General features: G+C 41.3%; 1 protein-coding gene across 3 annotated transcripts in view; it reads left to right on the plus strand.

Annotated features, from left to right (window-relative positions):
- The first annotated feature begins 1,094 nt into the window (after positions 1-1,094).
- Positions 1,095-24,513, plus strand: part of AP3S2 (adaptor related protein complex 3 subunit sigma 2) — a 59,164-nt gene continuing 35,745 nt past the window's right edge. For 2 of the 3 annotated variants that reach the window (XR_003969301.2, XM_030317372.2), the window contains exons 1-3: positions 1,095-1,239; positions 4,374-4,465; positions 4,830-4,941. Coding sequence is in view for 2 of the 3 variants with exons in the window: in XM_030317372.2 (XP_030173232.1) it covers positions 1,171-1,239; positions 4,374-4,465; positions 4,830-4,941 (273 nt within the window). In the remaining variant the exon portion in view is untranslated. The remainder of the gene's footprint in view (positions 1,240-4,373; positions 4,466-4,829; positions 4,942-24,513) is intronic. The other variant, XM_030317373.1, reaches the window with a different exon arrangement.

Below are 24,513 nucleotides of genomic sequence, written 5' to 3' on the forward strand. Positions count from 1 at the left end.
AGCAGGCTCCACACTCAGCGCGGAGCCGGACACGGGGCTCGAACCCACAAACTGAGATCATGACCCAAGCAGACACCAAGAGTCAGAGGTTTAAATGACTTGGCCACCCAGGCGCCCCTCACATTATTTTTAATGGCCATTTAATATTCCTCATGTGCACATAGAACAATGCATTTAAGGATCATCTCGTTTCGGAATGATTAGTGTGTGTCCCGTTTTTCCCTGCAGTTAACACTGCTGAGATGTACATTCTTGAGGCTTTTCACACATCCCACAATCCTTTTATTATAAATTCCAAAACTGCAAATGCTGGGCCTCATGTTCTACATATTGTAAAGGTTTTTGCTCCCCACTGCGGAACAGTCCTCTGGACAGGTGATTCCAATTCGCAGCTCTATAGCTGCAACAAGGGACGTGCTCCACCTCACCCCAAGTCATTAAAAGAAGAAAGGAAATCTACAAATTTGGGATCGTCACATGGATTTGCGCTGAAGATTCCTTAATTCCACCACTCGCTACCTACCGTGGAGAAACGGCCCTTTTGCACCAGCAGGCATTAATATTGCCTGCAGCGTTGTTATGTATATAGTACTGAAAATCAAAAATGAACTTCACGTTCCCTAAGCGGGCAACGGCTAAATAGGCTGGTATCTCCACGCTGCGAACCGTTCTGCAAGTGTTAAGGGGAGAGGCAGGACTGCACGTTTCGCGTGGACGGGGAGAAGGGGAGACGGGGAAACAGGGAGCCCCCAGCCGCCCAGTCGCCCGGGAGCGCGGCTGCCGTCAGGGACTTCGGCTTCGGGATCTGCTTTCCCGACGTGCTCCGCCCGAGATTCTGCAGCAAGCGGTCCGGCCGGCCGAACGGCAAGAGATCCGGGTTCGCGCCCTGGCCAGCCCCTGACTGGCAAACCGGTGCCAGCCGAGGTGACGACGCTGCCCAGCCTCGGGGTCCGCAGCGGCCCGACCCCCGCCCCCTTCCCGCTAGCCCACCCTGGCGCTTTCTCCTGGGGGTGCCGGGAAGCCGGACTCTTCGCGGCCGGGCCCCTTGGGCGCCGGGGCACGTTTCCGCCGGCCGCGCTCAGCAGCGCACCAAGCGGAAGTGGCCGTGTTGTGGCGGAAGTAGGTGCTTTGTGGGGGCCGCCGGCGCTGAAAGGAACGTGGCCGGCAAAGATGATTCAAGCGATTCTGGTTTTCAACAACCACGGGAAGCCGCGGCTGGTCCGCTTCTACCAGCGTTTCGTGAGTGCGGCCCAGCCTCGTCACGTCCCTGCAGAGCGTCCGCGCCCCCCTCCCTCCCTCCGGCCCCACCTGCCGTCTCCCCACCTCGGGCTCCCGCACCGGGCGTGACCCTCGCACCCGTCACCCTCCTTGCGGGACCGGGGTCGGCGTCGGGCCTCACGTCCCACCCCCGCTCAACCCTTCCTGGACCCCTGCATCTCTCTGCCGTTTAGTGACATTTCTCCTTGCGTCTCGGGGCTCTCTAAAGGACGGTTGGGGGGGGGGGTGTGCCCCATTGAAAACTTCACCCATCTAAGCCCCTTTAATCTTGTTGGTCGTACGAGTAGGAAGAAATATGCAGCTTATTAAAGTTTTTGCTTTAGCCCAAAGATCTGGAAACGTGCTTTCTTGGGATTATTTTGCTTCAGTGCTGGGTGGGACTGCCCAGGGACTGGATACCCTTCCTTCTGTAGAGTTGAAGAAAGTCAGCTTCCAAGTGGGAAACGGTGAGAAATTATAAAGGCTGCCGCGTGAGGGCTCCATAAACGATCACGGAAATTTGAGTTTCCCCAAAAACTCCTCTGGGAAAACAAACATCATTCTTTGTCTCCTGACCCCACAGCGTTGTATTTCTTCGCGGCGAGGTTTCAGAAATGTTACATACATTATCGGTGAAACGCAAGAGGGTTAAAAGTTAGAAAACTCCTGTTCGGGCCTCAGCTCACCTTTTTTTTTTTTTTTTTTTTAACCCCTGTGTCTATTGACCCTGTGGTACTTCCCTTTGTGTGTGTGTGTGTGTGTGTGTGTGTGTGTGTGTGTGTCAAATAGGAATGAACAAAATAATTTTACCTTTTCATAGAGTTTTTAAGCTAGATTACATTTAATAATTATTTCCAGATAAAAATACGATCATTCACTACAACCATTTAGTTTGTATTTGCATTTGTGTGTGTGAATTTTTCTTTTTTTTTTCTTTTTTAGGTTTTTATTGAGAAATAAATCACCTACATGTCGTTCACCTATTTAAAGCATACACTTCAGTGGATTTTAGTACATTTGCAAAGTTGTGGAACCATCCCCACCGTCAATTTTAGAACATTTCCATTTCCGCAAAAAGAAACCACTACCCATTAGCACTTGTTCCCAATTTCTTCTTCAGCTCCTTTAGCCCTAGGCGACCACTAGTCTACTTTCTGCTTCTCCCAATTTGCCTATTCTGGACATTTGATATAAATGGTATTCAATATGTGGCCTCTTTCACTTAGTATGTTTTTAAGGTTAATCCCACTTGTGGCATGTATTCATGCTTCATTCTTCTTTATTGCCAAGTTAAATTCCACTGTATGGATATACCACATTTCGATTGCCCATCAGCTGATGTTTCTACCTGTGGCTCTTGTGAAGAATGCTGCCATCAACATTCATGTACAAGTGTTTCTGAGCACATATTTTCATTTCTCCTGGTTATAAATCTAGGAGTAGAATTGCTGGGTCATAAGGTAACTTTATGGTGAACCTTTGGAGGAATTGGCAAACTGTTTTCCACAGTGGCTGCACCATTTCACATTCCCATCAGCAATGTATAGGAGTTCCAATTTGTCCACCTCTCTATCAACACTTGTTATTATCTTTTTGAATAAAAATACTATAATGGGTATAAAGTGGGTTCTCACTGTGGTTTTAATTTTCCATTCCTCTAATGAACATCTTTGCGTGTTCTTATTCGCCTTTTGTAAACTTTTAGAGAACATAGGAGTTTTATGAGAACCACGTTAGCCCATGAGTGAAAATTGACCTTGAAAACTGCAGAGTACTAAAAGATATGCGGAACTGTTAAAGTACTTGAGGCTTGGAAGCAAGTGGTAGTCTGTCTTTTTGTTGAAATCAGAAATTAGTTAGCTTTACTCTTTCATACCACCTTCCCTCTGTGGCCACTTCCACCTAGGGTCAGGTAAAAGGCTTTGTTTGGTTTGAAAGCTGTTTTGGTCAGTTTAAAAAAGTGCTGATGCTTAGCATGTTTTCTGTTTCCAAGTACGCAGAGTTAATCCTTTACAGCATCCTGGCGTACTCAGACTTACAGTGACTAGTCTTCATTCATTCAGTAAATAACAGAGGGCCACTGTATGTCCATGTTGAGCCAAAGTTCTGAAAAGTAATTTCACAATGACATCTTGTTTGGTTCTCTTTCTTTTAAAATAACTGGTGATTTCAAACAAATTCAGTGCTGTAGAAAGAAGGCATTAACGTTACTTCAGTCTAGTTTCTGACTCTAAGGGCAAGTCCGGTCTGAAGATTTTCTTAAGCTTTGCTACTCAAAGTGTGATCTCCAAACCCGCAGCTTTGGTATCACCTGGAATGAGATACAGTCTCAGGACTTACCCCAAACCTACTAAATTGGAACCTGTATTTTGATAACATTCCCAGGTCACTGGTCTACAGCTTTTTATTGCTTTTGTCTTAATGATTAGTTTCTTCCTGCCATTATCCTTTTTTAAAACCATACTTACTGTGAACCTCCTCTGTATAAATAGAAGTCAGTGTAAGTTATCAAGAGATGTTATTACAGTTGAGCTTTCTTGTATATAGTAGTTAAAAAAAAAGTATAACTCTTCCAAATTCTAATCTGTAAATAGAATTTTTTCTGTCTTCCTCAGTAACCCCCCATTATACCGTATTGTCAGTGCAAAAGATGGAAAATTCGGTTTTTAAAAACAAAATTACAATTACATCTTGACCTCCTTGAAGGGTTAGACCTATTGACATTGGCATAGATGTTTTCTAGGGGAAGACAAAATATTCCAGGACTGCTCTTCTAGTTATTCTTTGATCTTTTAGGAGAGTTTATCAGTTCTCATTTCCTTGGTTGTTAACTATAAGGAAGTATCACCTTACCTATCAGGACAATAATGGTTAGTGACTAGATATCTAGGTAAATATACCCTATCTTAATTCCTATAACTGAGTCTTAATCTATTTTTCCATAGATTCCCTTTTATTTTTTCTTTACTCATCATTTTTTATTTTTTCTGAAAACTGGTACCAAATGTTCCGATAATTCCCTGCTTGGAAGCATTTCTCTCCCTGTGTATCCCCATCCATGGAATGTAGTTTTTCAGACCTCCCCACTGAGTCACTTTATTTATTTTATTCCACAGCCAGAAGAAATTCAACAGCAGATTGTCCGAGAGACCTTCCATCTAGTTCTCAAGCGAGATGACAACATCTGTAACTTCTTGGAAGGTGGAAGGTAAACGATGGGTTTCAGTTTTCTACCCACACGTCTACTATTGGGTGGCCTTCATCGCTGTTTCCTCAAGTGTCGGGTGGGTGCCTGAGCTGCCCAGGAAGAGTCCCACTTCCGTTTGGAAGCTGTTGCTTGGTTGTGCTTCATCTAGAGGTTTGGTTCCTGGGAAGATGGCAGAAGAAAAGGTGAGGTCAAGTGGCTTTAGGCATCTCTGCCAAACTTGGTTGCTGGTCCCCTGCGAGAAATGGCCTATTGTTTGGCCCATCCTCCCCTTTCTGTTGAGCCCGTTCTCATTCTTTGACACAGGGTTTCTTGGAGATGTGTTTAGTTAGGATATAGCCATTTAAATGTTTCCCATTTTCCACAGTTTGATCGGTGGCTCCGACTACAAACTGATCTATCGGCACTATGCTACACTGTACTTTGTGTTTTGTGTGGATTCATCCGAGAGTGAACTTGGAATCTTGGACCTCATCCAGGTATGTGTAGTCAGCTAATGATGGCAGCCAGTAGAGAATTCGCACTGGATTTTTGCGTAACCATCCTGTAGGTCTTGTTGTCAGTCTCTTTATTGACACTGGTAAGAGTTGCCAGGTGTCCACCATATGGTACTGTAAGAAAGCTCCTAGCAACCCGTAAAAACTCTTAGAACTTTTGGACTCCTTGGTTTCTACCCAGCTCTCTCCCTGCCCTTGGTTTTCATGTACGATTCTGACACCCAATTCCAATTTGTCTGTTCTTTCCCCGACACCACCTAGCAGTTAGCTCAGTTCTCTGTGGTGTCCCACAAACGAGCAGGTGTCCCACAAATTTAACTCCGTTCTGACGCCATCTACCTGGAGATAGATAGACACGACAGCACTCACAAGTCCAGGTTGTCTGTCACCTGTGCTTCTGACTGGCTGGCTGTAGATCAGAGGTTCCCATGACACCCTCCTTGGGTTTGATTAATTTGCTAGAAGGGCTTATAGAACTCTCTAGAAGAACATTGTACTTACTAGATTACCAGCTTGCTGTAAAAGGATGCACAGGGCAAGGAAAGGGGAAAGGGCATGGAGCTTTTATGCCCTTTCCAGTCAGGCCACTCTCTCCCATCTCCATTAACCTGGAAGCTCCCAAACCCTGTCCTGTTGGGTTTTTCCGGAGATCTGGGGTGGGACTGAAAGTTCTGATCCTCTGATTGAATGGTTGTTTTTCCTGGCAACCAGCCCCCATCTTTAGGTGCTTTCCAGAAGTTACCTTATTAACATAAACAGGACACCTTTATCACTTAGGAAATTCCAAATTCCTTTATCACTTAGGAGCCCTGTGCCAGAAATAGGCATGAATACCAAATATTTTCTTATTATAAATTATAGTAGCATACTGTATTTAGAAATTTTCTTCAGCTATCAAACCAAATGATATTTAAGAATTCATACATTTTATTTTCACTTGTAATTCTAGCCTAAGACAAAGAGGCTTGATGTTTTAGTTAGTCTGTGCAATCTTAACATAGATCAACATGATTTTTTTAGGCTTTTTAAAAGTTAGAGATGGCTTACAGATCCTTTTTCATTATCTTCATGGAAACTGAGATGCCTAGGGACCCTAGCTTGAGAACCATTAATTTAGTATAATTTCGTCATTTTAGATTTTTTTTTTTTTAAAGTAATCCTGCACCCAATGTGGGGCTCGAATTCACAGCCCTGAGATTAAGAATCGTATGCTCTAGGGGCGCCTGGGTGGTGCAGTCGGTTAAGCGTCCGACTTCAGCCAGGTCACGATCTCGCGGTCCGTGAGTTCGAGCCCCGCGTCAGGCTCTGGGCTGACGGCTCAGAGCCTGGAGCCTGTTTCCGATTCTGTGTTTCCCTCTCTCTCTGCCCCTCCCCCGTTCATGCTCTGTCTCTCTCTGTCCCAAAAATAAATAAACGTTAAAAAAAAAAAAAAAAATTAAAAAAAAAAAAAGAATCGTATGCTCTACTGACTGAGCCAGCCAGGCGCCCCTAATTCCATCATTTTATAGGTGAAATTTTAGGCAGGCTTCCTTTAAGTGACTCGAATAAGTTACTTAAGTAGAAGGCACTGAAGTAGAAGCTTGCATTAAAACCTAACTAACAGAAAAGTAAACTCTCTAGCTATAAAAACACAAACTTTACATTCAGAAAATGATTTGGGGCGCCTGGGTGGCGCAGTCGGTTAAGCGTCCGACTTCAGCCAGGTCACGATCTCGCGGTCCGTGAGTCTGAGCCCCGCATCGGGCTCTGGGCTGATGGCTCAGAGCCTGGAGCCTGTTTCCGATTCTGTGTCTTCCTCTCTCTCTGCCCCTCCCCCGTTCATGCTCTGTCTCTCTCTGTCCCAAAAATAAAAATAAAACGTTGAAAAAAATGAAAAAAAAAAGAAAATGATTTAAGGTGATTAATTTAAGAGTTCATACATTTTATTCGCTTGTCGTACATAACAGTATAAATAACCTAAAAAAGACTAATCTCTCAGATAATTTTTAAAACTTTCTTAAAATACCTGAGTCAGATTGGACATTGAGTCAGTGTGGTATAATAGAAAGAACTCCAGATCTAGAATCATAGAACCTGCATTTGAGTCACAGACCTACCATCTGAATGTAGAAATACCAGGTTGTAGGATTCAATTATGACGATGTATTTTATAGTATTTTAAACTATAGAATGCGATAGAAATGTATATATAAGTGTGTTAGAATAAAAAGGAAATATGTGATAATATATTTTAAAAATTGATATCTATATTAGATATCTATATCTATACCTATATCTATATTATAATATCACAATATATATATTACACTATGTTACCATATTACACTATATTACTATTATCACTATATTACAATATCTATATTAGCAAGAAAAAGAAATTAACTTTATAAGGTAATGGACATTTATTAAATAGTGTGCACTGGATTTGGGAAGATAAGTAAAAGGGTGAAAATAATAGGAACTAAAGGAAAATGATAGGTTTGATCTTTGAAAAGACAATAAAATCAACAAATAGTTGGCCTGATATATTGAGGATAAAAGTCAGAAAACAACATGTTTTTAGAGGATCATCTGCATAGTTGTATTACTAATGTATTTGAAATACCTGACGTCAGAACATGAATACCAAATGAGATCAACAACAAGGCTCTTAATCCAGCATCAGGATGAAATAAGAAAGGTGTAAAAAAGAACTGACTCCTGGGATGGCTGGGTGGCTCAGTCAGTTAAGTGGCCGACTCTTGGTTTCAGCTCAGGTCATGGTCTTGTGGTTTGTTGATTCGAGCCCTGAGTCGAGCTCTGCACTGACAACGCAAAGCCTGCTTGGGATTCTGTCTCTCTCCGTCTCTCTGCCCCTACCCGCTCGCGTGTGCATGCAATCACTTACTCTCTCAAAATAAATAAACTTTAAAAAGTATGGGGCACCTGGGTGGCTCAGTTGGTTAAGCATCCAGCTTCAGCTCAGGTCATGATCTCATGGTTCGTGGGTTCGAGGCCCGCATTAGGCTGTGTGTGGACAGCTCAGAGTCTGGAGCCTGCTTCAGATTCTTTGTCTTCCTCTCTGTCTGCCTCTCCCCTGCTCATGCTCTGCTTCTGTGTCTCTCTCAATAAATAAACATTTAAAAGTAAAACAAAAACAAAACTGTCTCCCTGATAGATTCGGTAGAATTCTTTTTAAATGTTGAAGTACAATAAAACCTCTATCTTGTAAAAGGTATTTCTTAAACCGAGAATAAAAACATCATACTATTTAAGTGATTTTACAGTGTAAATGGTTTGTAATCCAAAAGCCTTGCAAAAAAATATTTTGAGTAATATTGCATATTAGTTTTGGTACAAAATTACTAAAGAAAATCTTAGCCAATAATCACTTGTAGCAAGGAGTCACCAGACCTGGCTTTTGTTTCTTTCTGTCCCATTAACAAGCATTGTGGCCTTGGGGTGCCTGGGTGGCTCAGTTGAGCATCCGACTTGAGCTAAGGTCATGATCTCACAGCTTGTGAGTTTGAGCCCCACATGGGGCTATGTTCTGACAGCTCGGAGCCTGGAGCCTGCCTCCAATTCTGTGTCTTGCTCTCTCTCTGCCCCTCCCCACTCACATTCTGTCTCTCAAAAATAAGTAAACATTAAAAAAAAAAAAAAGCATTGTGGCCTTAAATCTTGGTTGGCTCTAGGGTGCTTGTTTTATGTTTTGGCTTGTGTGTGTGTGTTGATTTACAGTATACTAGTTCTTAGGGTCTGTTACAGCAGTAAGAAAAATAGTGGAGACTGATAGAGTTGCATCAGTAGATGCCGAGAGAAATGATTATCCAAATTATTTTCCCGAAATGCTCTTTAATTTTTTTTATTAAAAAAAATTTTTTTTTTTTAAGGTTTATTTATTTTTGAGACAGAAAGAGACAGAGCATGAGCAGGGGAGGGTCAGAGAGAGAGGGAGACACAGAATCTGAAACAGGCTCTGGGCTCTGAGCTGTCAGCACGGAGCCTGACGCAGGGCTCAAACTCACAGACCGTGAGATCATGACCTGAGCCGAAGTTGGACGCTCAACCGACTGAGCCACCCAGGCGTCCCACCGAAATGCTCTTGAATTGAAATAAGAAACATTATTATTTGATTATGTAGTGCATGTTTATTTATTTATCATAAACTACTTGTTGTTGAGGAAATAAACCACGTTTACATGGTTCAGGATTCAAAAGGTGAACCAAGAATATATAGTGAAAAGTATTTTTCTTCTTTTCTCCAGTACCTAGTTTATTTTTCTAGAAGAAGCAAATTTTAGGGTTTTTTTTTCAAGGTTTTATTAATTTATTTTATTTTATTAATTAATTTATTTTTATTTTATTGTTTACATTTATTTATTTTTGAGAGACAGAGCACAAGTGGGAAAGGGCAGAGAGAGAAGGAGACAGAATCCAAAGCAGGCTCCAGGCTCTGAGCTGTCAGCACAGAGCCTGATGTGGGGCTTGAACTCACAAACTGTGAGATCATGACCTGAGCCGACATCAGACGCTTAACCAACAGAGCCACCCAGGCGCCCCAAGATTTTATTTATTTATTATTTATTCATTCATTCATTCATTCATTCATTTATTTAATAAAGTAAACTCTGCACCCAGTGTAGGGCTTGAACTTATCTCAAGATCAAGAGTCACGCGCTGTACCAACTGAGGCAGCCAAGCACCCCAGCAAATTTTAGTTTTAAAACCAAGGACCAGTGTTTTCTCAGGAGAGAAATCTGTAGGCATTCATGAAAACAAGGATATCTCTTACTATTTACTCTAATTTGAACAAACATTTGTAATGAGGTATAAAAAAGGAAGTGAACAAGTAACATGGTAAAGGAAGAAAGAGAGATGAGTTGTCACTATAACATGGCCTGATTATATACCTAGAAAACCTTTAAAAAAAAACCAGCAAAAATTATACCAAGTAATGAATGATACGGGCAAAATGGCAGAATATGAGATAAATTCATCAAAATTGAAGTTTTTTTTCTGTGAAAACAGGTAGAAAAACCCTCACAATAGTGATAAAGGATATTGAGTGTTTGGAAATTAATTTAGTGTGGAATACTTAACATTAATTCCAATAAAATTATAAAATATTAAAGGAAAGACATAAAAGAATACTTAAAATAAATGGAGCTACAAGTCCTCTGCTTGTTGGGAAAAGTCAAGCAAAGGTAATAATAGTAATCAATAAATTAAGTGGGAAACCAAGTGTAATTGCATCAGAAAATCTTACAGAACTTTTGGTGAAGGGAAAATTTATCAGGAAAAATGAATGGCCAAGCAATGTAAAAGTACGTTTTGAGGGAAAGAGGTCAGCAATTGGGGATTGGCTTTGCTAGGCTTCAGAATATATAATGATCACAGATGAAATTATTACCTACTTAGGAAATCTGAAACAATCAACTGGTAAACCATTAGAGCTATTAATAGAGTTCATTATGGGGACAAGTTTAACATATAAAAATCAATAGCTTTTCCTTAGCAATAATAAGGAAATATTTCAAGGGGCCCACTCAACAAAAGCAAAAAGGTCCATAAGATACCAAGAAATAAACGTAAAACATGTGTAAGATGTATATGAAGAAAACTCTCAAAATCTACCAAAAATATGAAAAAAGAGCAAAATAGATGAATTAAACACACCCTTTGCCTGTTGAGAAAACTTACTACGATGTCCCTTACTTCCAGATTATCCATTTACTGAAAACCCAATCAGAATCCCTGTAAGATTATTGTTTTTTAAATTATTAAAAAAAAATTTTTTTTAATGTTTATTTTTGAGAGAGAGAGAGAGACAGCACAAGCAGGGGAGGGGCAGGGAGAGAGGGAGACACAGAATCCAAAGCAGGCTCCAGGCTCTGAGCTGTCCGCACAGAGCCCGACGTGGGGCTCGAGCCCGCGAACCGTGAGATCATGACCTGAGCCAGAGTTGGAGGCTCAACCGACTGAGCCACTCAGGTGACCCTAAAATTATTTTTATTGTGTAACATGTATATACAAAAAAATAACGCTAACCATGCTGATAAATCTAAAAAAGGCCAGTAAAATGAAACTGTCACCCAGATTAAGAAACAGTGCACTCCTAGTGCCCTCAGGCTTGTGCGTGCAGTTCCTCGCTTCCATCCCCTCATCCGTGGCATCCTTCCTCCGGCATTTGAGTTGCTCACCCCTTTGCTTCTCTTCACAGCTTTACCATGTGATGTATATTCCCTAACTGCTGTCTGTCTTAGTTTGGAAAATCTGAGTGGCAAGCACAGACAGCCGTGGGAGGCTAGTGTCACTTGGCCACTTCTCCGTGCAGGCCTCCGAGAGAAGGTCAGCTGAGCAGAGTGTCTGGGTCACGGTCTGGCTTCGGGATCCCTGAGAATGTCCATGAGCTCCTTCTGGGGACACCCGAGGGCAAGGCGTGTGAGGGAATCTGGAGAAACAGACCTCGCCGTAGGCGGGGCACCTGGCTTTGGCATTCCAGCGGAAACGTGGTGAGGAGGAATCGACCACGCCACGTTTTCTGTTTCTCAGCGTGTCCCGACCTACCTCTCTTTTCCAGGAGTGAGTCAAAGCAGAACGTTTCAGTGGGGGCAATTTGAGTGTCCTTAGCCCATCTGGCCGTAGGGGAGTAGGAGAGAAATTAGATTGTCTCCATTTTTTTTTTTTTTTTTTTTAACACAAAACTACTGCGTGTCTTTATGCGGACTGTTGGGCCAATTTACAGAATAGACAGAAAACAGAATTCCTGAGTCAAAGATACTAATATTTCTAATTATAATGCATGTTGCTAGGTGGATATATGGAAAAGCTATATTAATTTATAATGTCTCCAGGAGTATTTGAGTTCATGTGTCTTCCTACCTCTAACATTGAAATGTGTCATTTTTAATTTCTACTCTGAGGTAGAGTGCTGCCTCACAGATGTCTGAATTTTTATTTTTAATAATCCTGCCTACTTTTTCCATGTGTAGATTTCCATTGTTCTTTTCATATACACCTATTATAACATAATTGAACCACTTGTCCAGTAAACTCTAGAACCTGGTTTATGGTATTATATTACATATGTTCTAAGATGCACATTTTTTTCACACTTTAATGACTGCAGCATCAGGATGCATATTATATTAGATGACCTCTCACGATTATAATTGACATCATTTTCATCTTAGCACACAAATGATTTCTCTTATCAAAAGTAATTCTCTGTATATGTTTTAGTTTATTTTAAAACTAACATTTTTTTCTGAATTATTCAATGTAAACTATCCATTTTACCTCCCTTTGTTGAAGGAACCTTAATGTATAATGTGTTTAGAGTAAAATTCAAACTCCCTGTCAGCCTACGAGGCCTGACGTGATCTGGCTCCTTTGTCCTTCTCTGTCTGACCTCATCATACTCACTTTCACCTTCACACTACTCTAGCCATTTCAGTCTTCTTTCTGTTTCTCAGACACAAGTGCAGTTTTGCTTCAGGGCCTTTGCACTTGCTCTGTCCACTAGAACACTCTTGCCCAAATCCCTTTCCTCTATAGCGCTTCAGTGACTCGCTTCTTTAGCGTTCGTGACTCGGTCCAAGATCCTGAGACCTTCATGACGGCCTATCTGAAGTAACCCCCATCACACCATCCTGCTCATTTCCTTCAGAGCGCTTATGATGGTGGAAAAGATCATGCTTATGTGCCTCGTTCTTCCCACACTCAGAACATAAGCCAGCCGAGAATGTGACTTATTGACCAAGGTAGCCCCGGAGTAGAGTGGTAGGTGTCTAGCACATAGTAATCAGTCACTAAACATTGGTTGAATAAACTTTATAATACATAGTGAGATTTAGTTTTTACTCATTGTTTGTTCGACTAAGTTGTGTTTCTCTTTCTGCATGAGTTTCACCCTGTTTTATTTATTGTCGTTAATATAAGTTCATATACTTAATAAGACTTAATATCCCCCTTGGGTGCAGTTCTCTTTCAATATATTCACTGATACTTATGACCATTTGTTCATCTGGATACATTCTTGAATAATTTGTAAAGGTCCCAAAAGTCTCTGTTGGATTTGTACTTAGAAATGTATTAAAAATAGCATTTCTTGGGGCGCCTGGGTGGCGCAGTCGGTTAAGCGTCCGACTTCAGCCAGGTCACGATCTCGCGGTCCGGGAGTTCGAGCCCCACGTCGGGCTCTGTGCTGACTGCTCAGAGCCTGGAGCCTGTTTCCGATTCTGTGTCTCCCTCTCTCTCTGCCCCTCCCCCGTTCATGCTCTGTCTCTCTCTGTCCCAAAAATAAATAAACGTTGAAAAAAAAAAAATTAAAAAAAAAAATAGCATTTCTTGGGTTGCCTGGGTGGCTCAGCCGGTTAAGCGTCCGACTTTGGCTCAGGTCATGATCTCACGGTCCGTGAGTTCGAGCCCCGTGTCGGGCTCTGTGCTGACAGCTCAGAGCCTGGAGCCTGCTTCAAATTCTGTGTCTCCCTCTCTCTCTCACCCTCTCCCATTCATGCTCTGTCTCTCTCTGTCTCAAAAATAAATAAGCATTAAAAAAATTAAAAAAAAAACAAAACCTTTAAAAAAAATAGCATTTCTTTCCACTTCTTCATTCTTCTTTCAGATCTTAAAGTTTTTTTTTTCAAAGAAGGTCCTAATATCTTATGGTTTACTCTGAAATTTTAAGATATCAAGCTTTTATACGTCATTATGTTCACAAATATTTCTTACACAACATTCCCTTTAATTCTCAATTTGTGATTGACACTGTTCACTCTCCACTAAAACTCTGTGCTTATCTCCTCTACTTTTTCACTAGTTATAAGTTTATCTTCCTATCTCAGTTGTTTTCAATTAAAAAAATAAATGCATTTTTTTTTTCAACGTTTTTATTTATTTTTGGGACAGACAGAGACAGAGCATGAACGGGGGAGGGGCAGAGAGAGAGGGAGACACAGAATCGGAAACAGGCTCCAGGCTCCGAGCCATCAGCCCAGAGCCTGACGCGGGGCTCGAACTCACGGACCGTGAGATCGTGACCTGGCTGAAGTCGGACGCTTAACCGACTGTGCCACCCAGGCGCCCCAAAAATAAATGCATTTTTAAGCCTTTTAGAACAAAGATTTATTTCAGTATATGTTGAGGTACGGAACCAAGTTACTTTTTTTCCATATCGTTATCTAGTTTCTCCAAATTATACGGCCTCCCATTGTTTAAACTTAACTGTCTATATACATTTAGGCCTATTTCTGGAATTTCAAATATATTACTTCGTTTTGGGTTTTTAAAATTATACAAGTAGTACGTGAACATATTCTTTCTTTTATAAAAGATTCAAACAGCAAGTTTATTAACGGAGAACGGAGAAGTCCTTCCCTTAGCATTCATACCCCCTCACTCAAACACCACTCCCCTTCCTAGAGGCAGCCGCTATAAAGTCTTTAAATGCATGGATATACAGGGGCCCCTGTGGGTGTCTCAGTCACATATGCGTCAGTCTCGATTTCGGCTTAGGTCGTGATGTCACAGTTCATTAGTTTGGGCTCCACGCTAACAATGCAGAGCCTGCTTGGGATTCTCTCTCTCCTTCTCTCTCTCTGCCCCTCCCCTGCTAGCACTAAATAAATTTTAAATGGTAATAATGCATGCATATATATACACGTCATATACATTTACTTTTAAAAATAAAGAATAGTCACACTACATGCTTCTGTAACTTGCATTTCTATCACTTCATAATAAGTCTTGCAGCTTTGTCCATTTCATATATTCTTTTTAGTAGTGCAGGATTTTTCCGTAATACAGGTATGTCATAATATTTTATTCAGTACCCAGTTTCTCACTGTTTTAAATAGCACACACCCTTGTACATTCATCTGTATGCCCGTGTGTTAGTTTCTTTGGTAGGCTCTTAACGTTTGAATTGTTGCTTTGGTTAAAGGGTGTGCACTTTTTAATGTGATAGGTTTCTCCCAGAAGGCCTGTTTCACCATCATGTCACCAATTTTCAATGTTAAGAATATTCTCAAATGTTTGCCAGTCTGATAGGTGAGAACCTAGAAATTCATGGTCTTCCCAAGCTTTCTTGAGTATTGCTGAAGCTGCATGTCTTTTAGTGTTTATCAATCGTTTATACTTGAAAATATCTGACCACATCACTTGTCCGCTTTTCTAATGGCCATTTGTTTTATTCATTGGTAAGTGTTGCATTTTTTTCCTAACTTTATGGGTATTAAATCCTTTTTCTATTGTATTTATTGCAAATATTTTCTCCTAGTCCATTGTTCTTTTTTTTCTTTTTGTTCTTTTAACTTTAGTTATGTTTGTTGATGTTTTTCCTTATAGCTCCGAGGTATAAAAATGTTATCCAATATTGCAGTTCCTTTTTTTTCTTTTGAGAAAACCTTTTTAAATTTTCTCTTCATAGATATATACATACACACACACTATATATATATACACATACATATATATATGTATATATATATATGTATGTATTTTTACTCAGTAAACCCTTGATTGATGACACATAAGGATAACTCTTCTTATTCTTTAGCCATTCTTTTTTTTTTTAAACCATTTTTAAAGACTTTACAGTATAATTAACATACAATGTTATATTAGTTTCAGGTGTACAATAGAGTGATTCAACAATTCTATACATACTCAGTGCTTGTCACTCTAAGTGTACTCTCAGTCCCTTTTACCTATTTCACCCATCCCCTTCCCTCTGGGACCCACCTGTTTGTTCTCTGTACTTATGAGTCTTTTTTGTTTTCTTTTTTTGTTTATTCATTTGTTTAGTTTCTTAAATTCCACGTGAGTGAGTGAAATCATACGGTATTTGTCTTTCTCCAACTGACTTATGTCACATCACATTATACCTCTAGATCTGTCCATGTTGTTGCAAATGGCAAGATCTCATTCTTTTTTATGGCTGAATAATATTCCATTGTATATACGTACCACATCTTCTGTATTGTATCCATTCATCTATCAGTGGACGCTTTGGTTCCTTCCACACTTTGGTTATTGTAAATAATGCTGCAGTAAACACAGAGAGGTACGTGTATCTTTTTGAATTAGGTTGTTTTTTTTTTTAAATGTTTATTTTAGAGACAGAGAGGGACAGAGCATCAACGGGGGAGGGTCAGAGAGAGGGAGACACAGAATCTGAAGCAGGTTCCAAGCTCTGAGCTGTCAGCACAGAGCCCGACGCGGGGCTCAAACTCACAGACTGTGAGATCATGACCTGAGCCGAGGTCGGATGGTCAACCGACTGAGCCACCCAGGTGCCCTGAATTAGGTTTTTTAAATATTATTTGGGTAAATAGTAGTGGAATTACTGGGTCATGTGGTAATTCTATTTTCAATTTTTTGAGGAACCTCCATACTGTCTCTTCCGTAGTGGGTGCACCATTTCGCATTCCCACCAGTGGTGCACAAGGATTCCTTTTTCTCCGCATCCTCACCAACACTTGTTTCTTGTGGTTTTGATTTTAGCTCTTCTGACAGGTGTGAGGTGATATCTCAGTGTGGTTTTGATTTGCATTTCCTTGATGGTGAGTGATGTTGAGCATCTTTTCATGTGTCTGTTGGTCATCTGTGTGTCTTCATTGGAGAACTGTCTGTTCATGTCTTCTGCCCATTTTTAAATGGACTTATTTGTGGTTTTTTTTGGTGTTGTGTAAATTCCTTATATTTTTTGGATACTAACCCTTTATTGAATGTCATTTGCAAATACCTTCTCCCATTCAGTAGGTTATCTTTTGATTTTGTTGATTATTTCTTTTGCTGTGCAGGAGCTTTTTGCTGTGATGTCGTGCCAGTAGTTCATATTTGCCTTTGTTTCCCTTGCCTCAGGAGACATCTCTAGAAAAACGTTGCTATGACTGATGTCAGAGAAATGAATGCCTGTGCGCTCTTCTGAGATTTTTATGGTTTCAAGTCTCACGTTTAGGTCTTTAATCCATTTTGAGTTTATTTTTGTGGATGATGTAAGAAAGTGGCCCAGGTTCATTCTTTTGCATGTGGCTTCCAGTTTTCCCAGCGCCATTTCTTGAAGAGACTTTCTCCCGTCGTATGTTCTTGCCTTCTTTGCTGAAGATTGAGTGCTCCTATAATCATGGGTTTATTTCTGGGCTCTCTATTCTATTTTCTCTTGACCTGTGTGTCTGTTTTTGTGCCAGTGTGATAGAGTTTGATTATTGTAGCTTTGAAGTATTTCTTGAAATCTGAGATTGTATGTGATACCCCTGGATTTCTTCTTTCTCAAGATTGCTGTGCCATTTGGGATCTTTTGTGGTTCCGTATGAATTTTAGGATTATTTGTTCTACTTCTGTGAAAAATGCTATTGGTGTTTGATAGGGATTGCATTAAATGTGTAGATTACTTTGGGTAGTATGGCCACTTTAACAATATTTATTCTCCTGAGAAAACCATTTTTATCATTATTACCACCCAGCTTATTTGTGCTGGATTTTTTTTTTAATTTTTTTTTAATGTTTATTTTTTTTTTAATTTTTTTTTTTTAACATTTATTTATGTGCTGGATTTTGTAGCAAATGGCCAGATTGTCTAAAGAACATCTGCATAACATTTCTTTCATGTTTCAAGAGGTGAAAATAACTGTAAAAAGTTAACTACAAAGATACACAAAATGACACAGAAAATCCTTGTCTGATATTTTATCCCACCTGTGGCATTTATATATTTGAAAAGTAGAATTCATGAACTAAAAATTACTGTCCTGTTGAGTTTAATGGAAGATTCATCCTGATTACAAGATTAACACCAGTGTCACTGATTTGATATTTATCAAAATTGATGTTTTTTCTCTTCCTCCCAGCTTTATTGAGGTATAATTGACATGTAGCATTAAGTTTAAGGTGTACAGTCTATTCATTTGATACACTTACATATTGCAAAATGATTACCACTGTAATCACCTCTTATTGCGTCACATGATTGCCATTCTTTTATTAGTGAGAATCGTATTTTTCTTTTAATTTTTTTTTTTTTTTCAACGTTTATTTGTTTTTGGGACAGAGAGAGACAGAGCATGAACGGGGGAGGGGCAGAGAGAGAGGGAGACACAGAATCGGAAACAGGCTCCAGGCTCTGAGCCATCAGCCCAGAGCCCGACGCGGGGCTCGAACTCACGGACCGCGAGATCGTGACCTGGCTGAAGTCGGACGCCCAACCGACTGCGCCACCCAGGCGCCCCGAGAATCGTATTTTTCAATAAATTAAAATCAATGTGATACCCACGCAAGCTAGAATGCTCTTTGGTGAACAAGGACCTGACATCCAAACAAGAAGTCTGTTAAGTCCCACACTGTAAAAGTGTGATCTTTTTCAAACTGAATCCATTCCTTGCATTGAAGATGTGAAACTCAGCCCCATTCCTCTTTATGAGTGGGTTTATGATCTTGCCATTTCATACTGAACATCTAGATTTCCAAATACAGTTGACCCTTAAACTGTGCCGGTCCACTTATACATGGGTTTTTTTCAATAAATATAGTACAGTACCGTAAATGTATTTTCCTTACGATTTTTTTTTTTTTTTTTGAGAGAGAGAGTGAGAGCAGAGGAGGAGCAGAGAGAGAATCCCAAGGAGGTTCCACGCTCAGCGTGGAGCCCATCACAGGGCTCGATCCCATGAACTGTGAGATCATGACCTGAGCCAGAATCAAGAGCCTGATGCTCATCCAGCTGGGCCACCCCGGTGCCCCCTTATGATTTTCTTTTTTTTTTTCTTAAAAAATTTTTTTAATGTTTATTTATTTTTGAGAGAGAGAGAGGCAGAGTGCAAATGGGGGAGAGACAGAGAGGGAGACACAGAATCCTAAGCAGGCTTCAGGCTCTGAGCTGTCAGCACAGAGCCTGATGTGGGGCTCGAACCGTGAGTCCGTGACCTGAGCCCAAGTCAGATGCCCAACCGACTGAGCCACCCAAGCGCCCCTCCCCTTATGATTTTCTTAATGACATTTTTTTCTCTAGCTTTCTTTGTTATAACAATGCAGTGTATAATTCATATAACATACAAAGCATGTATCAGCTGACTATCTATTGGTAAGTCTTCCAGCTACTAGTAGTAGCTATTAGAAAAAAAATTTTTTTTAATGTTCATTTATTTTTGAGACAGAGGGAGACAGAGCGCAAGTGGGGATGGGGCAGAGAGAGAAGGAGACACGGAATCCGAAGCAGGCTCCAGGCTCTGAGCTGTCAGCACAGAGCCCGACGCGGGGCTCGAACCCATGAACCATGAGATCATGACCTGAGCCGAAGTCGGACGCTTAACTGACTGAGCCACCCAGGCGCTCCTGGTAGTAGCTATTAGTAGTTACATTTTGGGGGAGTCAAGTTATAGGTGGATTTTTGACTGTGCAGGAAGTGGTGAGGGGTGGGCAGCACCCCTAAGCCTTGTGTTCTAGAGTGTTCTGTCCTTCCCATTGCTTAAAGTCTTGGAGCTTTCTTCATCAGCTGAGCTGTATCCAGCTTCATCTTCACTCGTAATATTGCTTAATTTGCTAAGCTTGACATTTTGGTCCTTGTTTTCAAAATTCAGTTTATTCCATATTTAAGTAGGCTGGGATTTGTCCCTTCTTTTTTGTCTTGCTGAGGTGTCTTCCTTTCTCTTGTTCAGCCAGTTTCACTGGATTCACAACTGCTAGGTTGTAATAGCTGGAGAAGGCGATTCTGATCTCTGCCAGAGTGTTAGTCGGGGCTCATACTTGAGCCATAGCTGTGTGAGGACTCAGGGTAGCCCCCCTTTTATGCACAGCTTCGTTTCCCTGGTCTCGCTTACCTGGGTCAGCCGCAATCCAGAAGCAGATGATCCTTCTTCTGACTTACCGTCAGGTCAGTAGCAGCTGAACGCTGGTCCCGGTGCCTACGCACTCACCTCCCTTCCTCTCCTTGTGTAGGCACTGTGTCATCTCGCATCCTCAGAAGGGTGAATACAGGACAATAAGAGAGAGAGAGAGAGAGAGGGACCACATTTATATAACTTTTATTACAATATATTCTGATTGTTCTACTGTATTAATCTCTTAGAGGGGCTAATCAACAAAGTAAACTATCATAAATAGGTGTGTATCGGAAAAAGCGTGGCGTATGTAGAGTTGGTTACTATCCATGGTTTCAGGCATCCACAGGCTCATGGAACGTACCTGCCGTGGACGAAAGGGAGCTTTACTGTCCTTGCCAACAGGGCAGCAACACTGAGAACAGAATCTTGAGCAACTGCGGCTACTTCCTGTTTTTGTTTTTTAGCTATTTCCTCTTCTTGCTGCTGTTGTCATTTCCAACCTCTGCCTTTTCCGTCCTCTGGCTAAAGCTTTTTGTGCATCCACTGCTATTTCTGCCTCAAGAGACGTACAGTAGGAGTCTGGCTTAAACTTTTGCTGAGTTTTCTTGGTTTTTCTGTTTTCTTCTTTCTGTCTTGATGTTTCCTCCTATGCTGCTCCGGCTTCTACCCGTGTCTTGGTCCTCAGCAGGAGCTAGATCTGATCTGCAGTGTTCTTTCCTGCTTCCGGATCATGGTTCTTCCTCTCTGACTTCTCTTTCTGTTCCTGGATCAAGATATTTCCACTCCCTACTTCTACTATGATGATGCCTTTAATGACCTTAGATCTTGAGTGACTTCTGCCCTCTTGATGACCTTCTTCTTTCTTTGCATTTGTATCTGTCCTCACCATTTTCATATGAATTTAGTCACTCCCTTCCTCTTTGAGAAGAATGGTTTTTGTCATTATGTTCCTCAAATCTGTGTTTCTTAGAGGATTTTTTTTTTTTTTTTTTTTTTTTTAGTTTCACGTCTTACTATTTTGCTGTCCGAGTCTGCCGCATCTTCGGTTTCTTCATGCGTTAGCCTGCCCTTTGCTTCGGCTCTGGCTCCTGCGCTTTCTTCTTACGTTATCTGACTTTTATTTTCTTTCCCTCTTGATCATGATCTTGAATGGTGATATTTTGAGGTTCTAGGAGAAACAGATACATCTGACTCCTCTTTTTTGATCTTTATCTGGGGATATCTTTCCTGGAGCCATTCGATCTCATTCCATGTTACTAGCCTATGTGAGAACCCCATTGTTATGGACTAAGTTGTGTCCCCCCCAGGTTTATATGTTGAGGCCCTAACCCTCCGTGTGACTATATTTAGAAATGGTGCTTTTACAGACATTATGGTTAGATGAGATCATAAGGGTGAGGCTCTGACCCCAACGGTTGGCATTGTTCTTATAAGAAGAGGAAGAGACACCTTCCATGTGCACCAAGGAAAGTTCCTTCAGAGACACAGTGAGACGGTGGCTCTTTGTGAGCCAGAGGGGAGCCCTCATCGGGAACCAGTCCTGCCAGACCTTGATCTGGGACACTGGCCTCTAACACTGAGAAAATAAATTTCTCTTTAAGCCACACAGCCTGTGGTGTTTTGTTATGGTAGCCCCAGGCGACTAATACGCCAATCTTCATGTCATTAACCCTCTTTAATAAAAACGGCGGCCGAGAAATATGGTCTGTCTTTGTTCTGGGCATCCTACTCCAGAGTCCCGGCTGCTGGGGCAGCACTTATGACAATACCAGCCACCCAGAAGCTTCCCATAGACTGACTAAATCCGCTCCCATGAGAGACGTGAGTGGCACAAAAGGAACCTGCCATTGCTTTTTTTAGTTTGCTTTTTACATTTAGTTCTGTAAAACCTGTAAGGTACTCTTATGTCTGTACTGAGACAGGTCACTACCTTTAATTTTCCCCCGAAGGACAGCCGTGTCTCCTGGCACTGTTAACTAGTGCATGTTTTCCCCACCAATTTAAAATACCACGTTTGTCAAAAATTGTGTATTCTTGACATGAGAGGCCCCATGCACGATGAAGGGTCCCCACACCTTGCAGGGCAGGGAAGAGGAGCGCGCATGGGTAATAGAGGCAGAGGGAGAGGGAGAGGATTCGGTGGCGCCAACCCCTAGAGGCCGCGTGAACGCGGTGCCGGTTGTGGGAGCTCGTCTTGGAGGCAGGCTGGCCACAGCAGGAGGCAGGGACACTCACAGACTGCTGTGGCTTTCATGGTTTTGGTCTTCCTAGAACATCTAAAAATATTACACACAAAATCAACTTTTTACTCTAATTTTCTCAAACTTCAAAACCCAGAGTGCCCAGGACATGTCCCCGTGCCTCACTGGATTTCTCAACAGTGGCTTTATAGCGCAGCTTGTCTGAAATTCTTGGAGTTTAGAATTCAAGACCATGGTAGATTTTATCATGATTTGCTTTTGAACTTGGTCTGTTGAAGTTCACAGAAAGTGGAAAACTCTTGTTAGAGAATTCATTTTTGTTCAGAATTGGATAGAATTCTAGAGCCAGCATTGTTCAGCATTAAGTCAAAAGCCCACCTTTGCTTTTTATAGAAGGTGTTACTTTATTTAAGAGGTAGATATGATGCATTTTAATCTACCTTTATCTTAGTTTATAGCAGATTTTGTATGAATTTTAGCTTCTTAACAAATTTCCAAAACTAGATTATGCCTTTGACAATAATGAAAATTATTTACCACTTCTTGGGGAGAAGGATGTATTTTCTTATACACTGGTATATGTTTCAGTATTTTATATTCTGGCCCATTTTTTAAATGTTTACTTTTGAGAGAGAGAGAGCGAGCATGAGCAGGTGAGGGACAGAGAGAGAAGGAGACCGAAGATCTGAAGCCGGCCCCATGCTGTCTGCACAGAGCCCAATATGGGGCTCGAACCCTCAAATCCTGAGATCATGACCTGAACCAAAGTTAGGGACTTAGCCAACTGAGCCACCCAGATGCCCCTATATTCTGTCCCATTGATCCATACTTTTGTTTCTACCTTAGTTTTATACTATTTTAATGACCAAAGTTTTGCAGTGAATTTTTTAAATTTTATTTATTTTGAGAGAGAGAGAGAGAATGAGAACAAGTGGGGGAGGGTCAGAGAGAAGGAGAGACAGAATCCCAAGCAGGCTCTGCACTACTAGTGCAGAGCCCGACGCGGGGCTTGAACTCATGAACTGTGAAATTATGACCTGAGTCAAGATCAAGAGTAAGATTAACTGACTGTGCCACCCAGGTGCCCCTGCAGTGAATTTTGATACCTAGTAGGACTAGTCATTCCTTATCATCGTTGTTTTTCTAAACATCTTGGCAGAGTATTTTCACATTTTATTTTCTGTTAAGAACTTGAGACTTTGTTTCATTTTTTTTTTTTTAAGTCCTCCTGAGACCTTCCATGCTTCCAAGTTCATTTTTTTCCTTGAAAACTAAGGCCATATGTATATATACACAGGGACAGGAGAGGAAACACTAGCAAGAAACTTCTCGAAAGGAGCAAAGAATATGGATGTTTGGTAATTGACTTGGCAAGTCCAAGGACGCCACATCCTGGGCCAGCAGTAGGAGCTGATGGGCAAACTGCTACATGCTGCGGGTGCCTCACCTGGCCCAGAGCGGGCAGCATCGTGCTGGGTGTAGTATGGAGGGGGCAGGAAAAGCTGTCTGAGAACAGTCAGATCCCTGAGTCCTTCCTTTCCCAGCTCCAGTTTTCCGGTTTGGAGGCCACCAGAGAGTTGCTGGCGCAAGTCAGGGTGGTGAAATGAATGTGTGCCTTGTGAATGTTGTATGCTAACTTCCTAGCCCTTTCCCGCCACTCAGCTCCCGAGTTTCGGGTAGCCAGTCTTACAGCCTTTAGGCTGGAGATTGTCACATTTCTCTGGGAAATCTGATCAATCTAAGGGGACAGAATAAGAAAGCCTAAGTGGATGAAGAAGAGGATCCCCAACAAGTAGCTATGATTGCAGAACTGCCAATCGGCCTTTTATTCTTAGGAATAAAAAAACAAAGGTAATCAGTGATCTGAGGAAAGCCTCTAACATGGAAGATAGAGACTAAAACCGACAAACTCTAAAAGGCAATGTAAAGTAAATAGAGCCCATACAAAGAAAGGAAAACAGTAAAATGAGCAAACCCCTGTCTTGAAGCCACAGGGAAATCAAACAAATAAAAACAGGCTGCTAAATCAACAAGAAACACAGAACAAAATGATCTCTTAGAAATTAAAGATCTGAGCGAAAACTGGAAGAGAAAAGATAAGAGCATAAGGAGGTCCAGCACCTCAGGAGAAGCGGCCCCAAAAAGGAAGATTAGGAACATGGAAGTGGGGAAATTCCCAGCCAAATTACTTGATACAATTTTCCCATCCTGAAGGTCTTGAGTTGCTGGATTGTAAGGGCTCACTGAGTGCCTAGCACCTGGGTAGAAAACACGCCCTAATTCAAGAATGTTATCCTTGCTGGGAAATATTCAGCCTCTGATAAAAATGTAGTGCCGTTACGAAATTAGCATACGTGTTTTTTGGCACACATGTATGCATTTCTGTTGGGGATGTACCTAGGGTAGAATTGCTGCTGTAATAGATAATGATGTCAAGTAGTTGTCCAAAGTGGTTAGAAACAGGATTTCCATTTATGTCACTCTATGCCCCGTCAGAAGCTGAAAATCACTCAAATGTCCCACCTGTAGGAGATGGATGAATATTTCTATGC

The sequence above is a fragment of the Lynx canadensis genome, chromosome B3 (assembly GCF_007474595.2).
Source record: "Lynx canadensis isolate LIC74 chromosome B3, mLynCan4.pri.v2, whole genome shotgun sequence".
Taxonomy (NCBI): Eukaryota; Metazoa; Chordata; class Mammalia; order Carnivora; family Felidae; genus Lynx; species Lynx canadensis.